At 41.8% G+C, this 15,621-nt stretch overlaps 1 protein-coding gene across 4 annotated transcripts in view; it reads left to right on the plus strand.

Moving 5' to 3' along the window:
* Nucleotides 1–15,621, plus strand: part of LOC127436454 (chemokine-like protein TAFA-2) — a 38,959-nt gene that overhangs the window by 8,308 nt on the left and 15,030 nt on the right. For 2 of the 4 annotated variants that reach the window (XM_051690622.1, XM_051690621.1), the window contains 3 exons: nt 6,354–6,414; nt 6,621–6,693; nt 15,177–15,277. In XM_051690622.1, the coding sequence (XP_051546582.1) occupies nt 6,354–6,414; nt 6,621–6,693; nt 15,177–15,277 (235 nt within the window). Of the gene's footprint in view, nt 1–6,353; nt 6,415–6,620; nt 6,694–8,146; nt 9,762–9,887; nt 10,027–15,176; nt 15,278–15,621 lie in introns of those variants that run through there. The other 2 variants (XM_051690623.1, XM_051690624.1) reach the window with 2 other exon arrangements.

Here is a 15,621-nt window from a genome sequence, read left to right on the forward strand (position 1 = left end):
TGATTGTTTCATATCCAGGAGTGCTTTTCAAAATTTGATTAGCTACTTTTTCTTTGAAATGCCCCACTTTTGGGGGTCTGGGTATCTCAGCGAGTATTGACACTGACTATCACCCCTGGAGTTGCGAGTTCAAATCCAGGGCATGCTGAGTGACTCCAGCCAGGTCTCCTAAGCAACCAAATTGGCCCGGTTGCTAGGGATGGTAGAGTCACATGGGGTAACCTCTTCGTGGTCGCTATAATGTGGTTCTCGCTCTCGGTGGGGCGCGTGGTGAGTTGTGCGTGGATGCTGCGGAGAATAGCGTGAAGCCTCCACACGCGCTACGTCTCCGCGGTAACACGCTCAACGAGTCACGTGATAAGATGCGCGGATTGACGGTCTCAGACGCGGAGCCAACTGAGATTCATCCTCCGCCACCTGGATTGAGGCGAGTCACTACGCCACCATGAGGACTTAGAGCGCATTGGGAATTGGGCATTCCGAATTGGAGAGGAAAAGGGGAGAGAAAAAAAAAAAAAAAAAGACACACTTTTTTTTAATTTGAGGTGGGTGGGTGGTATGACGGATCTCAGGAGCAGTATTGAGTCTGGTTCCGACTGACAATCTTCCATGCTGAAGCGCTGTCAATTACAAAACTCTAGCAGACCTCTCACGGGTGCCATGAGAGTCCAGACCCGCTCTGAGCATTCTTCTATCAGTTTCAGTCTGAATGAGGCAGTCAAACATCACCATCAGTATAACTGGAGGTCACATTGACACTACCTAGTCAGGGTGGATTTGTGATTTTGTTCTTTAGGATGTGAATGCTTAATCTGTTGCCCATTTGTTGGAAACGTCATGTGCTCTGTTTTATTTTAGTTGACACTAACGAGGTAAAAACACACTGTATCATGCTTATTAGTAACTGCAAATCGACTTTGCCCATTTTGTGTCTGTTTCACCTCCGTTTTGACAGGCACCGGAGATCCACTGTCACGGCAATTTTATATTATATCATACATAGAGTGGTGGTGGTGTAGTGGGCTAAAGCACAGAACTGGTAAGCAGAAGGTTGCCAGTTCAATCCCCATAACCACCACCATTGTGTCCTTGAGCAAAACACTTAACTCCAGGTTGCTCCGGAGGGATTGTCCCTGTAAGTCGCTTTGGATAAAAGCATCTGCCAAATGCATAAATGTACATTTTCATACATTACTAAAACTCGAGACAGGTTTGCTTCTGCATAAAGATCCATTTGCAGTTTCCCTTGGCCGTCTCTGAGCGAAGAACTCATTAGTTACAGCTCGTTTTCAACGGCACACTCAGGTTCAATTTAACAGCTGTCCTTTCTCGTGTGTCTATGCAAACAGAAAATGGCCTTTTCTGACACCGGAAGTGCCTGAGAGAGATTTTCATTCATGTAAAATAACAGTTAAAGATTTTACTTTTTCACTTGTTTTTGCATGCAAGGGGTGGGCAAAATGACTAAAAATATCATGGTCACAAATAACAATATTGCTTGCTACAGTCAGTTAACGAGCACAGGTGTCTCAGTGGCAAACAGGGTTTGTTGACATCACATGACACATGTGTAAAGGTGTTGTTAATGAGCCCCAGAAGTATTCCAGTCGCACAAATTAGCTTGCCACTTAACACAGATTATAACTTCCGCTGGAGCCGTGCGAGGGAATAGTTTAACCATACACATGGCTGTTATGGAAAACAGTAGAGTAGGAGGAATAGATGTGTTTCACTGTAACTGCGCCCGTGTGTGCAGCACTGCTGAGTTGCGAGTTGAGATGCTGTAATTAGATCGATTTTTTTTCGGTAACACATGGGCCTTCTTTCAGGTTATTAAACCGCTCGACTCGCTCCGGTCTGACATCCAAACACACACACACACACACACACACACACACACCTGAAATCTATCTAATGAACGCAGAGTAAGACATTGGCTCTGTTCTCAAATCAGGGCTGTAGCTAGTGGGGTGAAAGGTGATAACGATTCTAGGGGCCCAAAGGTCCAGGGGGCCCCACAACCAATTCTGAACTGTATTTTTTAATAGGAAAGGGGCCCAAAGCAAAAAAAAGTCAGGGGGCCCAGATTACCTTGCTACAGCCTTGTCTCAAATCTATTTGAGCTCCCTATGTAGACAGCATTTTAAGGCATCGTAGGTTTCACTAGGCCATGAAAAGGTAGGTTAATTATACTGCCTACTGATCCCTTGCTGCATCATATATATAGTGCAGGGGTTTCCAAAATGAACCCTTAAATATCATATATATATATATATATATAAAGTATAAACATTGAAAAGAAACATTTCAACTCAACTCAAATGCATTTATGTCCTTATGCGACCCAGCGAACTCCTGCGCGGACATTGAAAACAGATCAGAAACAGATCAATATTTAAGTATTTTTTCCTTCACTTTCTCCTTCTGTTTTTGGTTATTCTCATTCTTTGTGCATTTCACCCCCTACTGGGCAGGGAGGAGAATTTATGACAAAAAATGACATTAATATTGCTCTGTTTCTCACCCACACCTATCATATCACTTCCGAAGACATGGATTAAACCACTGGAGTCTGATGGATTTCTTTTATGCTGCCTTTATGTGCTTTTTGGAGCTTCAAAGTTCTGGTCACCATTCACTTGCATTGTATGGACCTACAGAGCTGAAATATTCTTCTAAAAATCTTCATTTGTGTTCTGCAGAAGAAAGAAAGTCATACACATCTGGGATGGCATGAAGGTGAATAAATGATGAGAGAATTTTTATTTTTGGGTGAACTGTCCCTTTATCTCGATCAGTGGCATGAGTTGGAGGCAGGACTGTCACTAAGTCAGGTGACAGTGGTGAAGAGAAACCATCGCTGTTAATAGAATAAAATGAACACAATTAATCGTATCGGTTCCAACCAGTCTTTAGAAATCAGGATGAAATATTATTAATGTCAAATTTGATACTTATTACCTTTTTTACCTTCTTTCTAAATTTTCAAGGACCCCAGTTTGACCACACTCCGTATTAGTGCATCATGACATAATGTCAGTTCGCTTCATGTGAGTAGACCTGTTTGTGTGATGGAGTCACTTACAGTATGAGGTTCTATGAAAGTTAGGATGCGGCCTTAGTAATCAGCTGTCTATGTACACAGCAAGGCAGATCACAACAGATTTACAGAGAGAGAGAGAGAGGGCTTTCTGAGATGCCATAATTTAATAGTCTTGATAGTGCTGTGTGTGTGTGTGTGTGTGTGTGTGTGTGTGTGTGTGTGCATATGAATGAGTGTGTGTGCATGTGTGTGAGTGTGTGTGAGAGTGAGTGTGTGTGTGTGTGTATCTGTGTAAGTGTGAGTGTGTGAGGGTGTGAGTGTGTGTGTGAGTGAGTGTGTGTGCATGTGTGTGTGAGCGTGTGTGAGAGTGTGAGTGTGCGTGTGTGTGTGTGTCTGTGTGTGAGAGTGAGAGTATGAGAGTGTGAGTGTAAGTGTGTGTGAGTGTGAGAGTATGAGAGTGTGAGTGTAAGTGTGTGTGTGTGTGTGTGTGAGTGAGTCTGTGTGTGTGTGTGTCTGAGTGTAAGTATGAGAGTGTGTGTGTGTGTGTGTGTGTGAGAGTGAGTGAGAGTGTGTGTGTGTGTGAGAGTGTGTGTGTGTGTGTGTGTGAGTGTGTGCGTCTGTGTGTGTGTGAGTATGAGAGTGAGTGTGTGTGTGTGTGTGTGTGTGTGTGTATGAGAGTGAGTCTATGTGTGTGAGAGTGTATGAGTGTGTGTGTGAGTGTACGTGTATGTGTGTGAGAGTGTGTGAGTGTGTGTGTGCATGTATGTGTGAGTGTGTGTGTGTGTGTGTGAGTGAGTCTGTGTGTGTGTGTCTGAGTGTGAGAGTGTGAGTGTGTGTGCGTAAGTGTGTGTGAGTGTGAGTGTGAGTGTGTGAGTGTGAGTGTGAGTGTGTGTGTATATCTGTGTATGTGTGAGTGTGTGTGTGTGTGAGAGTGTGTGTGTGTGTGTGTGTGTGTGAGTGTGTGCGTCTGTGTGTGTGTGAGTATGAGAGTGAGTGTGTGTGTGTGTGTGTGTGTGTGTATGAGAGTGAGTCTATGTGTGTGTGAGTGTGAGTGTGTGTGTATATCTGTGTATGTGTGAGTGTGTGTGTGTGTGTGAGAGTGTATGAGTGTGTGTGTGAGTGTACGTGTATGTGTGTGAGAGTGTGTGAGTGTGTGTGTGCATGTATGTGTGTGTGAGTGTGTGTGTGTGTGTGTGTGAGTGAGTCTGTGTGTGTGTGTCTGAGTGTGAGAGTATGAGAGTGTGAGTGTGTGTGCGTAAGTGTGTGTGTGTGTGTGTGAGTGTGTGCGTCTGTGTGTGTGTGTGGGAGTGTGAGAGTATGAGAGTGTGAGTGTGTGTGTGTGTCTGAGTGTGAGAGTGTGTGTGTGTGTCTGAGTGTGAGAGTGTGTGTGTGTGTGTGTGTGTGTGTGTGTCTCTGAGTGTGAGAGTGTGTGTGTGTGTGTGTGAGTGTGAGTGTGTGTGTGTGTATGTGTGTGTGTCTGCTATTATTGGATGTCCTCATCACCTTCAGTCCTGTGTTAATCTCAGAACATATTGTGCCCTTTGTTGAACATGAGGCGAGTTCGACCCTCTGAAATCCAGAGAGACAGAGAGATGAACAGACCATCTCACATGATTGTTTGCTCTCATTGTTTCTGTCAGACCTGTGATGTGATTCTGCAACAGAAAGAGATGAATTTGAACAGTTTTTCTCAACTGGTGGGTTGCATCCCAAAAATGGACACCCTCCATGGTGTCGTCCACACAAAAGAGAAGTAAAATTGCTGTTATTTAGTGGGCCAGATAATCGTCTAGCTGGAATATTACTCATAGCAGATAATTGAAAACACGATATCATCACCTGTCACTTTCTGGCCCGTTTCAGAACAATGAGAACATTCTCACAAAGCATCTAAAAATAGGAAGTGTTTCCAACACCTTTCATCACACTTCTGTCTCCTGATAGCGAGCGAGTACACGCTGATACTCGCAGCATTGAGCTACAGGGTAAACTCGAGCGTTTCCTTCAAAGGCCACTTGAATTTGATGAGTCTCACTGTTTCACAATGTGAGGATGCTGCGTTTGCACTTTAAAACACACACACAAACACACAGACACACACACACTTACACATACACACACACACTTACACACAGACACACACACACTTACACATACACACACACACAGACACGCACACACTTACACATACACACACACACACACACAAACACACACAGCCACAAACACACACATGCACACACACACACACACAGCCACAAACAGACAGACACACACACACACACACACACACAAACTCACACTTACACAAACACACACTCACACAGACACTCACACACACACGCGCACACACACACACAAACACAGACTCACACAGACACAAACACACACTCACACACATACACACACAAACACACACACACACACACACTCACACAGACACTCACACACACACACGCACACACACACAAACACAGACTCACACAGACACAAACACACACACTCACACACACACACATTCACACACACAAACACACACTCACACACACACATTCACACACACACTCACACACACACACAAACACACACTCACACACATACACACACACACATACACAAACACACACTCACACACACACACACACACACACATTCACACACACACAAACACACACTCACACACACACATTCACACACACATACACACACACACACTCACACACTCACACACATACACAAACACACACTCACACACACACATTCACACACACATACACACACACACACACACACTCACACACACACACACACACACACAAACACACACACACACACACTCACACACATACACAAACACACACTCACACACACACACACACACATTCACACACACATACACACTCACACACACACACACACACATACACACACACATACACACACACACACACACACACTTCTCTCATTAAGCGTCAGACTTTACAAACACATAAAGAACAAAAGAAAAGACTAAGCAAAAAAGGTAACTTAAGATAAAAACATAAACATGTTTAGAGAAAATAATACATATATAGACCGTATTCGTGGAAAAAAATGAGTTGCATTTAAAAATGTGTTAAACCAAATAATCAAGGTATAAATAAGTGAATAAAAGGACATTAGAAAATTGATTTGAAAACAGACACTAATTAGGTTAAACTATGCTGATGTAGTGATATTTTAAAATGGCTTATAAATGACTAATAAATTTACAATGATCTATAACAACGGCATCCCTCCATCTCTCTCTGGGGGTGTTTGTGCCAAACAGGAAGGACGTTTGAAGGAAATTGGATTGTGTACAGCCCGTTTCTTGCATCCTAAAACTGCAGGTGGAAATAAGCATTTATTTATTTTATTTATTTTTTTTAACAGCGTTTACAGCATATTTCTAAGCTGTCAGAAATATGCACACACTCTTCATTATGAATGAATGAGCTTGTTTAGCAAGATAATGATATTAAGTTTATTTATATTCAGAAATTAAAGGTGCATCTACTCAAGTTTATAATGAAGTTGTTTGCTTCTCTTTTTGCAGCTGTTTTCACAGTCAGAATGAACAGAATTAACATCATCTCTCACACGTGTAATGAAACACACAGCATGATGAGGTGAAATCTCAAACCATCAGCTCATTAACATATCTCCGCCCACATCTGCTTATTACAACCTAGTCAGTGTTAAGTAACTTGTCCTGCCCTGATGAATGACAGCATCAACTACTGTACTTATTTACAGAAGTCTTAAAGGTACAGTAGCATAAACAGCCCGTTTGATTCTTCAGAGAGTGAGTGGAAAATGGTTGAGGAAAAACTCCGCCCCCCCCTTGGTTACGGTTGCTCCCCATAGGAATGAATGGGAGATCTGGCGTAAACGGAATGGATAACATAACGCCAGAGGGTGGAGGAGCAGTTGAGGACCGGGTGACAACGTGTCCAGGAGCCAGCGAGCAAGTTTTTCTCTCTCTCTCTCTCTCTCTCTCTCTCTCTGTGTGTGTCTCCACTCGCCCTTTCCCTCTCCCCACGCCTCCCCTCGTCTCTCCCCCAGGTTCACAGGAGGCGGGGTGGACCACCGGCTTACAGAACGGCCGGAAGGGCAGCATCTCCCCTCCAGAGATGTGTGTGTGTGTGGGAGGTTAGTCAGACCGGTGGTGCCCCGGCCTGAATCGGGTGGGGGAGGAGCATGATGAGGTGGAGGGTGTGGCCAGGCCGTCAGGTGCACAGCCGGCGCTGAGTCAGCTGATCAGCGGGAGAGCGAGATAAAGGGGAGCCGGAGGCGCCAGTTTGAGAGAGAGAGAGAGAGAGACGCATGCGACCGCGTTGAATGTGTGTCTGTGTTTGTTTATGTTTGTTTTTTAGTTAAGTTTGACATTAAAACTTGACTTGACTGGACTGGACGAGTTTCTGATCACTCAATAGATGTCATTGACATGTAAAGTGGACGTTGACGTGATGCCAGAGAAACAGAGACGCATATTTAAACCTGATAAAACATACTGATTTCAGCAGGACTAAACAAAATGTACCTACAGCACACTTGCATCTCTCACTTCTCCATAAGTGCTTGTGTAGCCATCTGTCGATTTGCAATTATCCATCTGAGTGATTCCTGCGCACAGCTCAAGCAGAGCTGCATGTGTGTTTGCGTCCTGCGAGATCGCTGCAGTGATGCTTCAGTTCTGAAATTTCAGGACTGTTTAGAACCTGCTAAAGCCAGAAAATGAAAAGTGTCTCTAAGAAGCTGATCGTGATGAAACCAGAGGGCTGAGAATTTTCTCCCCAATTTGGAATGGCCAATTCCCAATGTGCTCAAAGTCCTCGTGGTGGCGTAGTGACTTGCCTCAATCGGGGTGGTGGAGGACGAATCTCGGTTGCCTCCATGTCTGAGACCGTCAATCCGCGCATCTTATCACGTGGCTTGTTGAGTGCGTTACCGCGGAGACATAGCGCGGCATCCACGCACAACTCACCACGCGCCCCACCGAGAGCGAGAACCACATTATAGCGACCACGAGGAAGTTACCCCATATGACTCTACCCTCCCTAGCAACCGGACCAATTTGGTTGCTTAGGAGACCTGTCTGGAGTCACTCAGCACACCCTGGATTCAAACTTGCAACTCCAGGGGTGATAGTCAGCGTCTTTACTCGCTAGGCTACCCAGGCCCCCAAACGAAAGGATTTTTGAGTCGTTACCGGATTACCTCTCAACACAGTTGACGCAACAACTTGGAAATCGTGCTGTATCTTGATAGGTGGAATCTAAATAAACCTGCCACATTTGGTGACAGTGACTCAAACTGATCAGAAATTCATGAAAATCTGCCAATAACTATCCATTAACTTCTTTGGATTCCTTTAAATGCAGAAAAAATTAAGACGAATTACGAAACGTTTCCATTAGAAGTGGATTTCAGGAACATAATGTAGGATATGGACATAATATGTAGGACATCACTACGACATTCACAAGAACGGTGTACAACAGCGAGGTGAGAGTGACTGTCACATCTGAATTCATTCAGCTCATGGAATCTTCCAGAGGGACCCAGTTACACGTTTCATAAACATACTCATTATTGATGCAGCAACACAAAAAGAGCAATTAAAACCACACAAAAAATAGACCGTTCATATTACACACCCAAACTAGAGAGAGAGAGATTGTCATTGATTAGTGTGAATGAGGCAAGCTGCTAATGGTGCTGAACTGAATCTCACAGACATTGATTGAAACATCACACTGGAACGAGAGATGCAGAGAATGAGAGAAGCACAACAAAGAGAGAAAAGTTGCAGGATCTAGAATTGTACGTTTGAAGTGGCTCCTTTAAATGCTTCATCATCTCACAGTAATGCTGATTGCTTCAATTGCACATGCTGGAAAACAGTGTGACTAATATGTCCAACGCATTCTCACACAGAGTTGGGTTGATGAGGAGCACGGCCCCATCCTGATCTCATGAGAATTTGTATATATTCTTACATAAAGTGTGATATTAGCAGACATGCATTTGCTCACGTCTGCATTGTCACCGAAACGTACAACATCTATAAAACTTAATCATTTATGCATTAACACCTTTAGAAACCTACAGACGTTTATGTAAATTCATGGTGATCTCATGAGTAGTTGTATGTACTCTCATGTAAAGTGTGGTTATAGCAAAAGGACATTTGCATAGACACTGAACGAACAATATTTACAGCATCTAAAACCTTTTTTCCCAATTTGGAATGCCCAATTCCCACTACTTAGTAGGTCATCGTGATGGCGCAGTTACACACCTCAATCCGTGTGGCGGAGGACAAGTCTCAGTTGCCTCCGCTTCTAAGGCAGTCAATCTGTGCATCTTATCACGTGACTCGTTGTGCATGACACCGTGGAGACTCACAGCATGTGGAGGCTCATGCTACTCTCCACGATCCACGCACAACTTACCACACGCCCCATTGAGAGCGAGAACCACTAATCACGACCACGAGGAGGTTACCCCATGTGACTCTACCCTCCCTAGCAACCGGGCCAATTTGGTTGCTTAGGAGACTTTATGTAATGTATAAGCAGAGGGGGCTTCAAGGTAAAAAGGTTGGGATCCACTGGTCTAGCACATGTTTTCACAGAAAAACAACTGCAAAACAGCATATGGACTCACGGACGCAGAGATGCATCTCTATAAGGTAGTTTGGTCAAAGGAAATATACTGTATTAACATTTTATAACTTTCACGAATAATCTCAACATTTAGCATCATTGCAATATACTGTACAATGCTTAACAGATAGTAAAACTGAAATTGCACACAGACCTGATATTCGTCATCAGCCAGTTGAAGATGGAGCGGTCTAAATCAGTGTTTGACCACTGGATGTACAGAGATAATTGCACTTTTAAGACGACACGGGGAAAAACATCACTGTGCAATGTAAACTCAGCCTTCCAAAGGTTAATATCTTGTCAACACGTCAAATTTAAAGAAGCATTCAAAGATATGTTTGCATGTTTTCTTAACTTTAACTCCTGATGAACACATTTGAATTATTATTTGAATTATCCCTCTGTGTGTAATTTAACCATGTGCAACTATGTGTTTGGAAGGGTTTTGTCCATCAAACGCATCAAAATGCCCAAACACACATCATCTCATGTTCGCAATGTTGTCTAATTAGCGCCATAAAATGAGTTTGTTTCATGAATTGCTTTTTTACTTGGCCTCAAAAATGTAAATGAATGCACTAGTGTTTTTGAGGCCATTTTTGTGACGTTGATTCTCAAATATAACCAGTCTGATCTCTTACCACACATGGATGGCATTTGAAAAAATGGCGAAATTGCATATCAATGTTTTTGTAATGCACCCCCGGTAACCTTACCATATTTCTAGAAACTCCCATAATAAATGCCTGTTAAACTCAAAGTCAAATAAAAGAGTTTGGTTGGAAGTAATCCAGAAGTAATCGGACTAGATTAGCCCAAAAATGCAAGCTGCAAAATTACGTTACTGATTGCAGTTTTTGTCATATAATTTGTCATCAGTACCCGATTACAATTCAGAAGTAATCTACCCTTCACTGTGTAGTTTAGGCATGGGCGACATGGGCAGTTGCCCAGGGCGGCATCTTGTGTGTGTGTGTGGGGGGAGGGGGGGGGGGGGCGGCACTGCGGCACGAGGCACCCACACAGACCCCCCCCCCCCCAACGTCTGGGGCATGTTTAAGTGGGTTTCGCCCAGGGCGCCATACAAGCTAGAACACCTACTGACTGTGTGTATTACAGTAGACACGTGACCCCAGTGGAAATGTTTGTCATGTTTACAAAGGCGTCTTGTCAACCGACTGACACATACACATGCACACAGCTTTAAGGAATCTGTCTCTGAATCTGTGATATTAATGAACTGCAATCGGTCCCCTGATAGCGTCTGTCATGTTTGAGAGAGAGAGAGAGAAGAGAATTCCTGAGAGATCTTCTACTTCAGATTGAGAAGCAAATGTGGTCGTCATTCTGTGGTGTCTCGCTCTGTATCAGATGATCTGTTCAGATGTTTAAAGTAATGTACAAAATGAACACGAAAAAAACAGGCAGGACATCAAGGCTTCAAAATGACACTAATGCCATCCGCAAAAACAGGGAGTTTCCCCAATCTGCGAAAAGATGTATTTTTATTTATTTGTTTTTTGAGAGCTGCTTTATACAACACTCTTATGAATAAAATTATTCATAAACCTCGAATCTCCTCCCCTCAATCTTAGACAACATTTTTTCATAGGATGCCATCACCATCATCATCATCATCAACCTCCATTCATTATCAACCAAACTGATTGATGTTGCAATAGTTTTCTATAATTAATAACTCAACTTACTGATGTGTGTGTGTGAGTTTATAAATGTTTGCCAAACTCCAAACTTTTACGGTCTGTTCTCTTGTTCTGTGCGATCACTCACATAAATTATGCAAATGTCCTGAGGGGTGTGTGGTGCAACACAACGGCTTGAATTAAACATGAGCAGCTTTTAGATTCAAACACACAATTAGAGTCGACGTGCTCCTCTCTGACACGTTCTTAATGAGAAAATAAGTCCTGCTTTTCCCCCTCTGGCACTAAAATTAAAGACTTTTATAAGGTCATTTGAGCAGATTCAAAGGTGATATAAAGACTATTCAAAGCAATTACACACTGTTTGTTAGTAATAAATTAGTAGAGATTGTGTAGTTCACCTACAGTAGAATTCAAGATTTGCATGCTATGTGTAGTAGTAACAGCTTTTGATGAACAAATGTATAACTTACCTTGTTTTTTTGACAGCCGTATGACTTTGCTTTTAAAACACATTTAATTAAAGCTTTCAAAGGTTTGCTTTTTTGAAAGTGTTAAAGAGCAAGAGACACTAAATGCATAATATTACTTTTACTTTTACAGATTTTTCTTTAAGTTTAGAAGCTTTTCCAATCCTCCGTGCTTTTAGATCATAAAAAAGCCAAAACTTTGTAAATCACAGACTTTAATTTGTGTGGTTGTATGCTACAATCAATGGGCTTCATTCATGAAACAGAAGCAGAAAGAATTTTTGTGTAATCGTTCACATAAAGCCGTTTTGACGTAAATACTCGGATTTATGGAAGTTTTTATATTTTCAATATTTCCTGCTCCCGACCAGGATTTGTGTTATTTCAGGCAAACTGACATTACTACATGTTGATAGAAATTAAATTGAAAAGGTTTTTAAATCTATTTACTAAATATTAAATGAGTAAAATTAACCTTTTTTTCTTTTTAGTTTTTTTCTCCCCAATTTGGAATGCCCAATTCCCAATGTGCTCTAAGTCCTTGTGGTGGCGTAGTGACTCGCCTCAATCCGGGTGGTGGAGGACGAATCTCAGTTGCCTCCGCGTCTTATCACGTGACTTGTTGAGTGTGTTACCGTGGAGACGTAGCGCGTGAGGAGGCTTCACGCCATCCACTGCGGCATCCACGCACAACTCACCACGCGTCCCACCGAGAGCGAGAACCACATTATAGCGACCACGAGGAGGTTACCCCATGTGACTCTACCCTCCCTAGCAACCGGGCCAATTTGGTTGCTAAGGAGACCTGGCTGGAGTCACTCAAACTCACGACTCCAGGGGTGATAGTCAGTGTCAATACTTGAGTAAAATTAACCTTAAAAAATATCTTACTTTATCTTTACTTAATTGAAAACATTTCTTTGATGCATGCATTTATTTCTTCAGAATATAGTTTATTCCCAACTGTGCCTCTTAAATTTTATATCGTTTTTCCAGCATGCTTTGCATTTTCACAAAAAAGTGTAATGCCCTTTAATGTGACTGGTTGGACAGTTCTTTTGATAGGCAATAAGTTCTGTAATTTAGTTTTCGCTAATTCAGGATAGGCATTGATAAATCACTTTCAGTTGATAACGTATAGTCAATGTTAATGCTGTTAAACCTTTAACCTGACGTGGGCAGGTGCATACACAATACAACAGGAAAAACATTGTCATTGCAAACAGTGTTTCGGTCAAAGACTTTCTTCATGCATTGCACTAATTTCTCTGAAGATTCTTACAGCTGAAAGGAAATTATATCTCTAATCGTAATACTATCACTAACGCAGTGCTATGAAGTTTTGGTATTTTTGTGCAAGCATGCGCTGAGTCTAGGCGCAAGTGGGTTTGGTGAAATTGCATGCGCTAATGGGCTGGATCAAGTGCAATTTAATTCTGAGGTTCTTCTCCGGTTATTGCACCTATTATATAGTCCATTCCCTCAAACACCAGCGATATAAACAAAGACAGCACATTCAGAAGAAGTTAGTCATGTAAATGGACTGTATGCAATGAATTAGAAGAACAGAAATATGGACACGCTCCTTTTATACGCTTAGAAAATGTGATTCTCGTCAGGATTTGGATATACGTTCCATTAAAGAGCACCTATTATGGTTTTTAAACGTGCCTAATTTTGTGTTAAAGGTCTCATACAATAGATTTACATGCATCCAAGTTCAAAAAACACTTTAATTTGCTCATAATTTAAATTGCAGCTTTACCTTTTTTCCCAGTGTCAAAAACGACTCGTTCAATGATCCGTTCTAAAGGATTCATTCTAAACTCCTCCTTTCAGAGAGCATACTCTGCTCTGATTGGTCAGATGTCCCAGTCTGTTGTGATTGGTCTAGCTCTTAGTGTAGTGTTTGAGGGCGGGTCAAAGCTGTTCGCGAGCAGCCAATGAAGACCAGAGGCGGGTTTTTTGTTACCAAATTACGTAGGTTAGTACAGGAAGTAAGTCTGGAATTACTAACGACTCGTTTCAGGTGTTCAGAATCGGTTCTTTCTTTTGGGAGTCAATAATTCCATTTGTCGTGCACTTTGCAGACTTTTTTACATTCACAAACAGCTACATAACGCACTACATGAAAGGTAATATTTGAAAAACCATAATAGGTGCTCTTTAAATTGTAGGAAAATGTACTGAAAGTATTATTAATAATTTTAATGTACTGCCACACAAATCATGGCTGGTGTTAAAAGTGATTGTATCGGCGCGCATTTCACTTCTACCAGTCGATTTTGATATTGAACAATTAAATTAATTAATTGAAACACACACACAAAAAAAATTAAACTGAAAATATTTCTAAATTCAAATGACACTTCAAATGAAACAACAATATATATATATTTATATATATATATATATATATATATATATATACCAATTAATATTAACATCATCATAATAATAATAATAATAATAATAATTGAAAAATAAGCCATGACCTCTAGAAAGTCTTTAAATCATTTGTTTCATAAAACGGCTACAACAGTGATCGTCAGAGACGTAATTTAATGTGCCACTATATTTTCAGAGTTTGAACATGAACTTTATCACCACCTGCTGGTGGAATCTCCAAACTGCAAATGCAGGAACTGAGTTTAGACTTTGTGCTGAAAACAGACGTGCTACTGAAACATCTTAGTGCAATGAGCGATATCTCAGGAAAATAGCAAATTGTGCTTTGTGTCACTTCATTGCCACACAACACACACGGTTTGCGTGCATACACCCACAGATAGCGCAAACAACCACACCCACTTGCACTTTGCACTGGCATGGAAATTAGTGCTCTCACGAACATTGGATAAGACGTAGTGCACGATCATGGCGCATAGCTCTACAGTGTGTGCACTCATGAAAATAGAGCCCTGTGTGTCACAGATGATTCAATCCTCATTATTCAAGCAGCACTCTAAATACAGAAGGGAGAATTAATGATCCGATCTCACCACCTCCAGAATGGAATACACAATGTGAATATCAGTTAATAATCTGATGCTTCAGTATGTAAGTGATCCAAACAGCTGCCAGTAATTAACATCTGTGTGACATTCCTCAGAGTGTAATTCATTACACACACGCTGTCTAACTGAACGCTGTCTGTGGTCGCCGAGTCATTACAGGGACAGTGGAAATTCACGTCACTCGCATGACTTTCTTCTGTTGAACAAGGGAGGAGATGTTTAGCAGAATGTACTCTCCTATCAGCTCTCAACAGAAGCGTTCAATATAAATCTGTCATTCTCTGTAGGATGTGGAAGAGATATCTTCAGGAGGTTCTCTCACAGGTTCTGCTGTTGGTTTTCATGGTGGCTCTACTGGGATTTCCAGCACAATCTGAAGAGCATCAAGGTGAGATTCATTCTCCTCTTGCTTAAAGGAATACATTACAATACATGTTAATCTCAATCGACAGCATTTGTGTCATAATGTTGATTACCACAAATATTTATCTCGACCCGTCCCTCCTTTTCTTTAAAAAGCACAAATCTGTGTTCCAGTGAGACACTTACAATGGAAGTCAAAGTGTTTGCCCCACCTGTTAAAACATAACTTAACTGTGGTTTATCACACCTGAGTTCAATTTCTCTAGCCACACCCAGGCCTGATTACTGCCACACCTGTTCTCAATCAAGAAATCACTTAAATAGGACCTGCCTGACAAAGTGAAGTAGACCAAAAGATCTTCAAAAGCT

The sequence above is a fragment of the Myxocyprinus asiaticus genome, chromosome 47 (assembly GCF_019703515.2).
Source record: "Myxocyprinus asiaticus isolate MX2 ecotype Aquarium Trade chromosome 47, UBuf_Myxa_2, whole genome shotgun sequence".
NCBI lineage: Eukaryota > Metazoa > Chordata > Actinopteri > Cypriniformes > Catostomidae > Myxocyprinus > Myxocyprinus asiaticus.